The sequence below is a fragment of the Pituophis catenifer genome, unplaced genomic scaffold (genome assembly GCF_029215685.1).
Source record: "Pituophis catenifer annectens isolate HBS135680 unplaced genomic scaffold, rPitCat1.0.hap2 SCAF_8, whole genome shotgun sequence".
NCBI classification, from domain to species: Eukaryota; Metazoa; Chordata; class Lepidosauria; order Squamata; family Colubridae; genus Pituophis; species Pituophis catenifer.
The window spans coordinates 81,371,828-81,385,994 of NW_027256888.1; the positions used below are offsets into that span (position 1 = coordinate 81,371,828).

The 14,167-nt window shown below is 49.3% G+C and overlaps 1 protein-coding gene across 1 annotated transcript in view; it reads right to left on the reverse strand.

The window, feature by feature from the left end:
* GFRA4 (GDNF family receptor alpha 4) overlaps positions 1-11,462 on the reverse strand; it is a 28,897-nt gene extending 17,435 nt beyond the window's left edge. The window contains exons 1-3 of the mRNA XM_070948524.1: positions 11,384-11,462; positions 5,612-5,957; positions 1,253-1,365 (exon numbers count right to left, since the gene is read on the reverse strand). Of these exons, the coding sequence (XP_070804625.1) occupies positions 1,253-1,365; positions 5,612-5,957; positions 11,384-11,462 (538 nt within the window). The remainder of the gene's footprint in view (positions 1-1,252; positions 1,366-5,611; positions 5,958-11,383) is intronic.
* Positions 11,463-14,167: the final 2,705 nt, after the last annotated feature.

Consider the following 14,167-nt stretch of genomic DNA (forward strand, 5'->3'; position numbering starts at 1 on the left):
TCCACTGATTAATGTCAGGAAATTTCTCCTCAGTTCTAAGTTGCTTCTCTCCTTGATGAGTTGCTTCTTGCCCTGCCCTCAGGTGCTTTGGAGAATAGCTTGACTCCCTCTTCTTTTGGGGCAGCCCCTGAGATATCGGAAGACTGCTATCATGTAGTCCTTCTTTTCATCAAACTAGACATACCCAGTTCCTGCAACCGTTCTTCAGATGTTTTAGCCTCCGGTCCCCTAATCCTCTTTGTTGCTCTTCACTGCACTCTTTCCAGAGTCTCAACATCTTTTTTTACATCATGGCGTCCAAAACTAGATTCAATATTCCACATGTGGTCTTACACTTATAGCGATGAAATTCCCAGGAATTTCTCAAGGATCGTGAAAATAATGTCCTGGGAGGGGGATTTTTCCTCCTGGAGGCTTCTCTTGAGATTAGGAACCTCTACAGAAGCGTCTGTCCGAATGGGCAACATACTGGATGCATTGCGAGCCGTGTCCGTCAACTTGTCCATTTGCCCAGCCTGCCCCTGGACGCTGTTTCTGGGGATCAGAAAAGCAGCGCAAAGCCAAGCCCTCGTCCCGATAAACCCCCTCGATTTCATTGACAGTGAATTCCTCTCCAGCAAAGTCTTTCCTGTCCCACAGTCTTTCAAGATCGTTCACAATTACCGACCGTTATCAAGCTTGGAGAGTGGCCAGGCCGATATCTTTCAGATGCCGCAATACTTGGCAAGAATGCAGGAATGAACGAAATTGCCTCCTGCAAACTCCACTCCCCTGTTGCTCCTCTTTTATTCCCTCTGGGAGGGGTCATTCATTGTTCACCTGTGGCCTTACTCCCGAGTCGACCCTTGTTCTTTAGCTGTTCCCTTTGTCTAGCCACTCTGCGAATGCGCACACTGGGAACAGGTCCCAGTTGTTCCTCTGCCTCACTGATATTCGACTCCGAAAGCAGCTGATAACTGTCAGACAGTCCTGGCCCCCTCTCTGCCTCCGACGCAGAGCTCTCATCAGAGCCCTCCCCAGGCTCCAGGACTGGTCCATGTTCCTCCCCAACCTCCTCACTGTCCAAATCTGCTGCCAGATCCTCTCACCGCTGGCAGGCCACAACACATGCCAATAGACCAATGACTTTCAGAAGTCAGGATTGTACAATGAGCAACTTGATGCATTAAATTAACTACATCAATGCAAAATTCCCCTTGCCCGTCGTTCTTGATAGCATTGAAAAAAAATAAATAAACCTCAGATTCCCTACCGATGATGCCGGTGTAGGCCAACAGACAGGCGGCGTAGTTCTCTTTCTGGCATCCGGTTCCCGAGAGGAGCCCAGAAGGCTGGCAGTTGACTTGGAACTCTGCATAACGAGACCTAGGAGAGAGGAGGAAGGGGTGCAAATGGGGTGCCATTAAGGGGGGGGGGCGGAGGAGGAGCTGCTGTTCCTAGTTGGCAGGAGGGATGGAAAACGTGGGAGCCCAAGAGAGGAAAAAATTGATAGCTGGATGGATGGATGGATAGAGGAATGGATAGAGGATTGAATGGAGGAATGGAGGAGGATAGATGGATGAAAGAAAGATAGATACGATAGATAGATAGATAGATAGATAGATAGATAGATAGATAGATAGATAGAGATATGGTGTGAGAGAGGTAAGAGATAAATAGATAGAGATAGGTAGAAATAGGTAGTTAAATAGAGGATAGAGACAGACAGATATAGAGAGACACATGGATAGAGATAGGTAGATAGATGATAGATAATAGAAGATAGTTGATAGATAGAGATAGATAGATGATAGATAGATAGATAGATAGATAGATAGATAGATAGATAGAGAAAAAAAAAGACCAAGAAAGAAAGGGAGGGAGGGACAGAGATGATAGATATGGAAGAGATAGATAGATGGATGGATGGGTGGATGAACTGACAGGCAGGCAGGCAAGCAGAAAGAGAAGGAAGGAAAGAAAAAAGAAACAGAAAGAAAGGGACGGAGGGAGGGAGATATAGAAGATATAAATAGGATATAGATAGATGATAGATAGATAGATATAAATAGACAGACAGATATAGCTAGATAGCTAGATAAATAGATAGATAGATATGGTGTGAGAGAGGCAAGAGATAAATAGATAGAAATAGGTAGAAATAGGTAGTTAAATAGATAGAGGATAGAGACAGACAGATATAGAGAGACAGATGGATAGATAGAGATGGGTAGATAGAAGATAGATGACAGATAGATAATAGAAGATAGTTGATAGACAGATAGAGATAGATAGATAAAGAAAGAAAAGAAAGAGAAATGGAGGGAGGGAGGGAGGGAGGGACAGAGATGATAGATATGGAAGAGATAGATAGATAGATAGATAGATAGATAGATAGATAGATAGATAGATAGATAGATAGATGGATGGATGGACAGATGAACTGACAGTCAGGCAAGCAGGCAGAAAGAGAAGGAAAGAAAGAAAAAAGAAAGAGAAAGAAAGAAACAGAAAGAAAGGGAGGGAGGGAGATGATAGATATAGAAGATATAAATAGGATATTGATAGATGATAGATGATAGATATTGATAGACAGACAGATATAGATAGATAGATAGATAGATAGATAGACAGACAGACATATACAGATAGAAAGATAGATAGATAGATAGATAAATGGATAGTGGTAGATATAGGAGAGAGAGAGGGAGAGAGATTGACAGAGATAGGTAGATAGATATAGGCAGACAGACAGATATATAGATATATAAATAGATGATAGATAGCTAGACAGATAGACAGAAAGAAAGAAAGAAAGAAAGAAAGAAAGAAAGAAAGAAAGAAAGAAAGAAAAAAGAAAGATGACAGAGAGACAGAGACAGACAGATATAGAACTGCAGTGGGTGATTTCCACCTTAGTTTGCAACCAGGACATTCCTAATCTCTTCTCTTTCCCTATCAGAGCACGCACACCTGCCACTCAACTCAGCAAGGATTAAAAAAAAACCCCAGTCTTCATTTATTTATTAAACATCAGCCAAGATCAAAACAGTTAACAAGCGAAAAAAGGGATGAAAGGCATGCTAAAGCCCAGAGGCAGAGAGAGATGCGAACAACAGAATTTTACATTATTTATATTTCTATTTACATTTATCAAAAGGAGGCAAAACTTGCTAGACTAGAGCCACTGGGAAGCATGGCCGGGAGAAGAAGAGAGATGGAAAAGGGGGACAGAAGGTGCTCCTTGCTGTAATCTGCATTGACCATTTGGGCCGATGGCAGCTCCCGGAAGTCATGTGGACTTCAACTCCCAGAATTCCCCAGTCAGCAACGCTTAAAATATCTCCCAGGCTGAGAAACAATGGTTTTAAGGCAGAGGTCTTCGAACTTGGCAGCTTTAAGACTTGTGGACTTCAACTCCCAGAATTCTTCAGCCAGCATAGCATAGCATAGCAGGCTGGAGAATTCTGGGAGTTGAAGTCCACAAGCCTTAAAGCCAGGGGGATTCTGGGAGTTGAAGTCCACCCATCTTCAAGCTTCGAAGGTTGAGAAACACTGCACTAGATGGAGCTCCTTAAGAGAGATAACATCCCTGGCCTTCCTGTCCTGGTAGGTCGGGGACGTGTAATTAGGAAAAGACGGGCCTTCAACTTACCTGCTTCCAAGCCAGGTAGGGCTTTGAAGGCTGGCAACCAGCACCTGGAAATCGGACCCGGAAATAAATCGGCAACCAACGCAGTTTGGAAGAGAGGTAAACCTTGATTACAGAATGAACCTCTGTTCCTTTATCTGTAGCTTGACTTAAATGTAACGAATGTGGCCATAAGTCGAGGACTCCCTGTGCTGCAGAAGGAGCCTCGCGACGAAAGAGCCTCAGTTTTTATCGGGACAGAAGACACGTTTGGCGTTCGCCGAAACAGGGATGTGATAAAGACACGCAGCGGTGCGGTGGGTTTTACATTTTGTTACCGCCAGTTCGCCGCCTGGGCGCCCGCTGATGGTACGGTGGGCCTGGTAGGCCTGTTTTTCGTCCTCCCAAGGCTTTCTTGGAGCCTGGGGAGGGTGAAAACGGCTTCCCCACCCCCCAAGAGGCCCTCCAGAGGCGGGAAACGACCTGTTTCCCGACTTCCGGTGGCCCGGAAGGCCCGTTTTTTCACCCTCCCCAGGCTCCAGAGGCGTTTCTTGGCGCCTGGGGAGGGCGAAAACTGCCTTCCCCACCTCCCTGGAGGCCCTCTGGAGGCTGGGAACAGCCCGTTTCCTGACTTCTGGAGGGCCCAGAAGGGCAGAAAATCATGCATGCTGGAGCTGAGCTAGGGCAATGCTCGCGTGCCCACAGATACGGCTCCACGTGTCACCTGTGGCACGCGTGCCATAGGTTCGCCATCACGGGCATAGAGCCTCGATCTCCACCTCTGACTGATTGCTGGGAAATTCAGGATCGCAAACCAGCGACTCCTCTCTGCAGACCAAAGCGGGAAGGAATGGATCTCTGGCCAGCCCAGCGAGGCAGGAAAGCCTATCCTCCACAGCCATTGTCGGCCCCCGCCAGGTACATATCTAGGGTGACTTTGGCCCTCGCAGGAAAGCCACTTTCTGGCTCTGCAGCTGGTTATCTTGAGCTTTGCGTGAAGGCAGACGCAAAGCTGCCCGAAGCAAAATAACCCCTCCTGCCTCTTTGCTTTTTCCGCACGGCAGCAATTCCAGCTTCCCCCTTTCTGCTAAACCAACATCCTTCATGGCTGATGTTCGTTTAGGGTGTGTGTGTGTGCAAAACCCGTTGTGTAAAAAATAAACAAGGCCCGAGCACCGGAGAGCTGTGATGGCGACATATGGTCCGGTGTGGGAATTGAAAAGGTGTTGGGAAACCTTGCCAAAAGTTGAATCATGATTAGATAGATGTTCCTATTCACCAGCATTTGGCCTGCAAGCAGATCTGGGGCAGTGGTGAAGGCTAGAAGCCAGGAGACTGGGAGTTCTAGTCCCGCCTTAGGGATGAAAGGCAGCTGGGTGACTTTGGGCCAATCCCTGGGAGACGGTGAATTCTAGTCCCTCCTTAGGCATGAAAGGCAGCTGGGTGACTTTGGGCCAATCCCCAGGAGACAGTGAGTTCTAGTCTCGCCTTAGGCATGACAATTGACTGGGTGACTTTGGACCAGTTACCAGGTGACAGTGAGTTCTAGTCCTGTCTTAGGCACAAAAGCAGCTGGGTGACTTTGGGCTAATCATCAGGTGACAGTGAGTTCTAGTCTCGCCTTAGGCATGACAATTGACTGGGTGACTTTGGACCAGTTACCAGGTGACAGTGAGTTCTAGTCCTGTCTTAGGCACAAAAGCAGCTGGGTGACTTTGGACCAGTCACCAGGTGACAGTGAGTTCTAGTCCTGCCTCGTATCTTTTTGCCTCCAACCGCTCCGACTGGGTTCGCACGGCCCTCTTAACCTGACAGAGGGAAGACAGCAGCTTGATAAACCTAGTTAGGATTCACTTTGGATATATTTTGGGGGGACACGCTGTGTGAACCCAGCTTGTTGAGTTAAAATCGATGCTTCCGTTAACTGGTAAAGGGCTAATTCAGCAACCCGGGTCAGCGTGTTGTGTGAACGCGAGCTCGTCCGTAGGGAAGCTTTGGTACCTGCAAACGTAGTTTCCCCGGCAGGCGTCCAGCGGCGTCAAACAATTCGGCTTCTCCTTGGCTTCGTAGGAGCAGGTGGGCACAATCGTCTGCCGGCGTCTCTCGGCGCAGGCCGTGTCGAGGCAGGGACAGAACAGGAGCTCATGCGTGTACTCGGGCGGCACCCGGTCAAAGAACTTCCGCAGCGCCTTGTGGCATTTGGAGCGGTTGCAAGGGTCCGCCCGGGGCCCCCGACGGATACAGGAGGAAACGTACTCGGTCCGGAGCCGCTGGCACAGCTCGTCCACGTTACAGGCTTTGGCGGCATCCAGGCAGCGGTTCACCTGCGTGACCTCGTTCTCGGAGCCTGCAGAGTGAAAAGGCACCATGGAGGCTATTGCATGTCATTCTGCGAGGGAAGGGACCCTTGAGGTCATCCAGACCAACCCCCTCCTGCTCAGGGTAGGCATTGCAGTGGAAATCCCAAAGGCTCTTTTTTTCTTCTTTTTTTTCAAGCGGCAACTGGACTTTCTGGTTTCTTTTTTTTCTTTGAAGACGTTTCGCTTCTCATCCAGGAAGCTTCTGTAGAGTTGAGAAGCGAAACGTCTTCGAAATAAACCAGAAAGTCCAGTTGCCTCTTGAAAAAAAAGGACCTTTGGGACAACCTCTGGAGAATCTCCAGAGACATTGCAATGAAAAAAAAACCCAGACTAAGTTATGGTTTAACCTCTCTTAGGATCCCTGCCATTTTCTCTCTGGGGACGTTTCTCCGACACTCAGCCGGCATTTGACTTCCTGTCATGGAAATCTCCGGTTCTGTGACAGCCAGTCAAGACTTAAGTTCCCACAGGGATGAATGTGCGACTGTCACAAATATCAAGAAGCGACTTTGGGCAGCCACAGACCCCTTCTTCGTTGTTGTGGCCGCCTCCCCGGAGACCCTCGAGTTTCAAAACTTTTAGGAGAGCGATCGTGTCCCTGTTTCATTTTTCTTCTTCTTCTCGGGCCTAAAGAGGGCCAGAGACTCCGAACTGTCTCCATGGAAGTGAACGGAGCCATTTCAGTGATATATATACCCTGTTTCCCTGAAAATAAGACCTCCCCTGATAATAAGCCCAATCGGGCTTTTGAGTGCATGCCCTAAAATAAGCCCCCCCCGAAAATAAGCCCTCCCCGAAAATATTTAAACACATGCACAGCCGGTCCCCCGCCATTTCTTCTGGTTTCCTCCATGCGCCCCAAAATAATAAGACCTCTCTGAAAATAAGGCCAAGTGCTTATTTCGGGGTTCAAAAAAATATAAGACAGGGTCTTATTTTCGGGGAAACACGGTAGATAGTCCTCGACTTACAACCATTCATTGGTTGACCGTTTGAATTTACAACAGCACTGAAAAAAGTGAGTTATGGCCATTTTTCAACTCCCAGAATTCCCCAGTCAGCAAGCTTTAAGATGGGTGGACTTCAATTCCCAGAATCCCCCAGCCAGCAAGCTTTAAGATGGGTGGACTTCAACTCCCAGAATCCTCCAGCCTCCAAGCTTTAAGATGGAAGGACTTCAACTCCCAGAATCCCCCAGCCAGCAAGCTTTAAGATGGGTGGACTTCAACTCCCAAAATCCCCCAGCCTCCAAGCTTTAAGATGGGAGGACTTCAACTCCCAGAATCCCCCAGCCAGCAAGCTTTAAGATGGGAGGACTTCAACTCCCAGAATCCCCCAGCCAGCAAGCTTTAAGATGGGAGGATTGCAACTCCCAGAATCCCCCAGCCAGCAAGCTTTAAGATGGGAGGATTGCAACTCCCAGAATCCCCCAGCCAGCAAGCTTTAAGATGGGTGGACTTCAACTCCCAAAATCCCTCATCCATCATGCTTTAAGATGGGAGGATTGCAACTCCCAGAATCCTCCAGCCAGCAAGCTTTAAGATTAGTGGACTTCAACTCCCAGAATCCCCCAGCCAGCAAGCTTTAAGATGGGAGGACTTCAACTCCCAGAATCCCCCAGCCAGCAAGCTTTAAGATGGGAGGATTGCAACTCCCCGAATCCCCCAGCCAGCAAGCTTTAAGATGGGAGGACTTCAACTCCCCGAATCCCCCAGCCAGCAAGCTTTAAGATGGGAGGACTTCAACTCCCCGAATCCCCCAGCCAGCAAGCTTTAAGATGGGAGGACTTCAACTCCCCGAATCCCCCAGCCTCCAAGCTTTAAGATGGGAGGACTTCAACTCCCAGAATCCCCCAGCCAGCAAGCTTTAAGATGGGAGGACTTCAACTCCCCGAATCCCCCAGCCAGCAAGCTTTAAGATGGGAGGATTGCAACTCCCCGAATCCCCCAGCCAGCAAGCTTTAAGATGGGAGGACTTCAACTCCCAGAATCCCCCAGCCAGCAAGCTTTAAGATGGGAGGACTTCAACTCCCCGAATCCCCCAGCCAGCAAGCTTTAAGATGGGAGGATTGCAACTCCCCGAATCCCCCAGCCAGCAAGCTTTAAGATGGGAGGACTTCAACTCCCAGAATCCCCCAGCCAGCAAGCTTTAAGATGGGAGGACTTCAACTCCCAGAATCCCCCAGCCAGCAAGCTTTAAAATGGGAGGACTTCAACTCCCAGAATCCCCCAGCCTCCAAGCTTTAAGATGGGAGGACTTCAACTCCCAGAATCCCCCAGCCAGCAAGCTTTAAGATGGGAGGATTGCAACTCCCAGAATCCCCCAGCCAGCAAGCTTTAAGATGGGAGGATTGCAACTCCCAGAATCCCCCAGCCAGCAAGCTTTAAGATGGGAGGATTGCAACTCCCAGAATCCCCCAGCCAGCAAGCTTTAAGATGGGTGGACTTCAACTCCCAGAATCCCCCAGCCTCCAAGCTTTAAGATGGGAGGACTTCAACTCCCCGAATCCCCCAGCCAGCAAGCTTTAAGATGGGAGGACTTCAACTCCCCGAATTCCCCAGCCAGCAAGCTTTAAGATGGGAGGACTTCAACTCCCAGAATCCCCCAGCCTCCAAGCTTTAAGATGGGAGGACTTCAACTCCCAGAATCCCCCAGCCAGCAAGCTTTAAGATGGGAGGACTTCAACTCCCCGAATCCCCCAGCCAGCAAGCTTTAAGATGGGAGGACTTCAACTCCCCGAATCCCCCAGCCAGCAAGCTTTAAGATGGGAGGATTGCAACTCCCAGAATCCCCCAGCCAGCAAGCTTTAAGATGGGTGGACTTCAACTCCCAAAATCCCCCAGCCGCCAAGCTTTAAGATGGGAGGACTTCAACTCCCAGAATCCTCCAGCCAGCAAGCTTTAAGATGGGAGGACTTCAACTCCCAGAATCCCCCAGCCAGCAAGCTTTAAGATGGGAGGACTTCAACTCCCCGAATCCCCCAGCCAGCAAGCTTTAAGATGGGAGGATTGCAACTCCCAGAATCCCCCAGCCAGCAAGCTTTAAGATGGGAGGATTGCAACTCCCAGAATCCCCCAGCCAGCAAGCTTTAAGATGGGTGGACTTCAACTCCCAAAATCCCTCATCCATCATGCTTTAAGATGGGAGGATTGCAACTCCCAGAATCCTCCAGCCAGCAAGCTTTAAGATTAGTGGACTTCAACTCCCAGAATCCCCCAGCCAGCAAGCTTTAAGATGGGAGGACTTCAACTCCCAGAATCCCCCAGCCAGCAAGCTTTAAGATGGGAGGATTGCAACTCCCCGAATCCCCCAGCCAGCAAGCTTTAAGATGGGAGGACTTCAACTCCCCGAATCCCCCAGCCAGCAAGCTTTAAGATGGGAGGACTTCAACTCCCCGAATCCCCCAGCCAGCAAGCTTTAAGATGGGAGGACTTCAACTCCCCGAATCCCCCAGCCTCCAAGCTTTAAGATGGGAGGATTGCAATTCCCAGAATCCCCCAGCCAGCAAGCTTTAAGATGGGAGGACTTCAACTCCCAGAATCCCCCAGCCTCCAAGCTTTAAGATGGGAGGACTTCAACTCCCAGAATCCTCCAGCCAGCAAGCTTTAAGATGGGAGGACTTCAACTCCCAGAATCCCCCAGCCTCCAAGCTTTAAGATTAGTGGACTTCAACTCCTAGAATCCCTCATCCATCACGCTTTAAGATGGGTGGACTTCAACTCCCAGAATTCCTTTGCTGACTGGGGAATTCTGGGAGTTGAAGTCCCCCCCTCCACACCTTAAATTTGCCGTGGTTGAGAAACAACCCCTACAGACCGCCAAGTGATACTTTCTCTCTGGCGGAGTTCAGGCCGCCTCGGCTGGGCGACCTCCCTCTGATGGGATTGTCTAATGGAGCATGTGGTGAATCCATTTCCCCGGGCCTCGGTAACCTTGAACCCCACTCGGCAAGTGGAAAGCGGGAAACCAGGATTGATCGGCCAATTACCGAGCATAATGGCATTCCTAATTAGGGCCCTTGCAGAACATATGATGTGTTCTCTTAGAAGTGGCTAGAGCTGTCCGTCTCTGTCGGCCAGGCGCAAGGGAGACCGAGCCGGCCTTTGGGAAAACGCTCCCTGGGGCTAACAATGTTCCCCGGATAACCAGCTTAGCAAAGATCTCAGGAAACGGAAAAGAGTTTGGCTGCCCTGAGCATGTGCCGAATGCCTCTTTCGTACAGAGGGACTAGAAAAGAGTCAGTCTGGCCTAGTGGTTAAGGCAGCAGGGTAGAAAGCAGGAGGGGGTGAGTTCTAGAATCTTGCCTTAAAGGTGAAAGAAAGTCACTGGGTGACTTTGGGCCAATCACCAGGAGACGGTGAGTTCTAGTCCCACCTTAGGCATGAAAGAAGGTTGGGTGACTTTAAGCCAATCACCAGGAGTCTGTGAGTTCTAGTCCTACTTTAGGCATGAAAGTTGTCTGGATTGACTTTGGACCAATTGTCAGAGACGGTGAGTTCTAGTCCCACTTTAGGCATGAAAGAAGACTGGGTGACTTTGAGCCAATCACCAGGAGACTGTGAATTCTAGTTCCACCTTAGGCATGAAAGACGGCTGGGTGACTTTGAGCCAATCAACAGGAGTCTGTGAGTTCTAGTCCTACTTTAGGCATGAAAGTTGTCTGGATTGACTTTGGACCAATTGTCAGAGACGGTGAGTTCTAGTCCCACTTTAGGCATGAAAGAAGACTGGGTGACTTTGGGGCCAATCACCAGGAGACGGTGAGTTCTAGTTCCACTTTAGGCATGAAAGAAGACTGGGTGTCTTTAGGCCAATCAACAGGAGATTGTGAGTTCTAGTCCTGCCTTAGGCATGAAAGGCAGCTGGGTGACTTTGGGCCAATCACCAGGAGACCGTGAGTTCTAGTCCTGCCTTAGGCATGAAAGGCAGCTGGGTGACTTTGGGCCAATCACCAGGAGACGGTGAGTTCTAGTCCCTCCTTAGGCATGAAAGTTGTCTGGGTGTCTTTGGGCCAATCAACAGGAGACGGTGAGTTCTAATTCTACCTTAGGTATAAAAGTCATTGGGTGACTTTGGGCCGATAACCAGGAGACAGTGAGTTCTAGTATCTCCTCAGGCATGAAAGCCAACTGGATGACTTTGGGCCAATCACCAGGAGACGGTGAGTTCTAGTACCTCCTTAGGCATGAAAGCCAACTGGGTGACTTTGGGCCACTCCCACCCCCATCTGTTAGCCCAATCCACCTCACAGGGTTGTTGTTATGGGAAGAAAAGGAGGAGGTTATGTTTGCCACCTTGAGTTACTTTCAAAAGTAAGTAAGATAAGATAATACCTAACAATACATAAATTAAAAGGGGTTTCTTAATTCCACCAGGTTGCAACAATATGGCTCAATATGATTTCACACCTTACCTGCCGTGATGGATGCCAGCCGGACATAGTCAAACCCTCTGACAAAGGGCTCGTACGGAGAGCTTTCCATGACGTTCATGCCTAGGGAAGAACATAATGCCATTGCTTTTATTCTGCATATTATTTACTACATGAATTAATAAAACCTGACCCTTTGCTTCAGGGCTCCGAGAGAACCGCCTGGGGCCTCTTCGAGAAGTGAAGCCCAATTAAAAGCAGATGGCAAGGGCAGCTGAAATGCAGAAACCATGAAGGGGACACAGGAAAGCCCACCCCCCAGGCCCCTGTCTGTTACTAGTTTGGTTATCCTGGTTAGGCCCAATATAAGAGACTGTAGACTGTCTACTTTGGGCGGATTTCAAACGCTTTTGAGACCTTCTCCAGGTAGGCCAGTGTGTTTCAAAGCTGGCAGCTGGGAGATGGAGGACTTCAAATCCCAGAATCCCCCAGCCAGCAAGCTTTAAGATGGAAGACTTCAACTCCCAGAATCCCCCAGCCACCAAGCTTTAAGATGGGTGGACTTCAACTCCCAAAATCCTCCAGCCAGCAAGCTTTAAGATGGGTGGACTTCAACTCCCAGAATCCTCCAGGCACCAAGCTTTAAGATGAGTGGACTTCAACTCCCAGAATCCCCCAGCCACCAAGCTTTAAGATGGGTGGACTTCAACTCCCAGAATCCTCCAGCCACCAAGCTTTAAGATGGGTGGACTTCAACTCCCAGAATCCCCCAGCCACCAAGCTTTAAGATGGGTGGACTTCAACTCCCAGAATCCCCCAGCCACCAAGTTTTAAGATGGGTGGACTTCAACTCCCAGAATCCCCCAGCCATCAAGCTTTAAGATGGGTGGACTTCAACTCCCAGAATCCCCCAGCCAGCAAGTTTTAAGATGGGTGGACTTCAAGTCCCAGTTCCCTCATCCGTCATGCTTTAAGATGGGAGGACTTCAACTCCCAGAATCCCCCAGCCAGCAAGCTTTAAGATGAATGGATTTCAACTCCCAGAATCCCCCAGCCAGCAAGTTTTAAGATGGGTGGACTTCAACTCCCAGAATCCTCCAGCCACCAAGTTTTAAGATGCATGGATTTCAAGTCCCAGTTCCCTCATCCGTCATGCTTTAAGATGGGAGGACTTCAACTCCCAGAATCCCCCAGCCAGCCTGCTTTAAGATGGGAGGACTTCAACTCCCAGAATTCTGTGGAATTCTGGGATTTGAAGTCCACACCCTTGGAAGATTTTGCGTCTTGAGCCCTCCCATGAGTTCATGGCTCAGGTTTTATCCAGGATCTTCCCTTGGTTCCTGAATTAATCCATTCCTTGACTTCATACTGTGCATGGAGGTATTTCTGTCCTCCAAGATTGACACCAGTCTTGGTAGGCAGCTGAAGGAGTTGAGAGAGGGGGGAGATTTTGGGGAGGGTCCGAAGTGATCAATTTTGAAAAAAAGCTTTCTAAAAGAATTTATCATCCTTCCTTTCTTCCTTCCTGCTTTCCTTCCTTCCTTCCTCCCTCCTCCCCTTCCCCCTCCCCCCTTCCCTTCTCTTCCATTCCTCCCTCATTCTTTCCTTCCTTCCTCCCTCCCTCCTCTCCTTCCCCTCTCTCTCCCTCCCTCTTCCCTTCCCTTCTCTTCCCTTCCCTTCCACATTCTTTCTTTCCTTCCTTCCTTCCTCCCTCCCACCTCCCTCCCCTTCCCCTCTCTCTCCTTCCCTTCCCTTCTCTTCCATTCCTCCCTCATTCTCTCCTTCCTCCTTCTCCCCCTCCCCTTCCCCTCTCCTTCCCTCTTCCCTTCCATTCCTCCCTCATTCTTTCCTTCCTTCCTCCCTCCCTCCCTCCCTCCTCCCCTTCCCCTCTCTCCTTCCCTCCCCTCCCCTTCCTCCCTCATTCTTTCCTTCCTCCCTCCCTCCTCCCCTTCCCCTCTCTCTCCCTCCCTCTTCCCTTCCCTTCCCTTCTCTTCCCTTCCCTTCCCTTCCTCCCTCATTCTCCTTCCTCCCTCTCCTTCTCTTTCCCCTCTCTCTCCTTCCCTTCCCTTCTCTTCCATTCCTCCCTCATTCTCTCCTTCCTCCCTCCCTCCTCCCCTTCCCCTCTCTCTCCCTCCCTCTTCCCTTCCCTTCTCTTCCCTTCCTCCCTCATTCTCTCCTCCCTCCCTCTCCTTCCCTTCCCTTCTCTTCCATTCCTCCCTCATTCTCTCCTTCCTTCCTCCCTCCCATATCCCCTTCCTCTCCCTTCCTCTCTTCCCCTCTCCTAACCTCTCCTCTCCTCTTCTCCCTCCCCTTTTCCTCTTTTATCTCTCCTCCCCTCTCTGCTGGCTCTCTTACTCAACCTGGGTCGGAGCTGTTTTGAACAATAAGCTATTTAACCATCCCTTGTTTTCCGAGGCAGTAAAATGCGCATACATGATATATCTCTCTTCCCGAGCAGTGGGGGGAAAAATCTATAATTGTTCAAATAAATGCAGATTGCTTCAGACGGTTGCCACAGACAGAAGAAACCCAGAGAGAACTACTAGTGCCATTGTAAATCAACCGGTTTTTACTGTTATACAAAAAAAATAAAATAAAAAAATACTACATATCATTTAAAAGAAAGTAACCGAATACCCAAGGGCCAGAGAGAGAGAGAGAAAGGCTAACATCTTTTTTTTATGAAGCTTTTCTGTTTTGGTGCTCCAGTCTAGAGAATCTCACTTCTGGATCTTGGATACGGGATCCCTGCCCTCCCGATTATTTCCTGCACGGTGCAGAGTAGGAGAAGGATCACCTGGTGTCCTACTTTCCATCTCTGTGCGG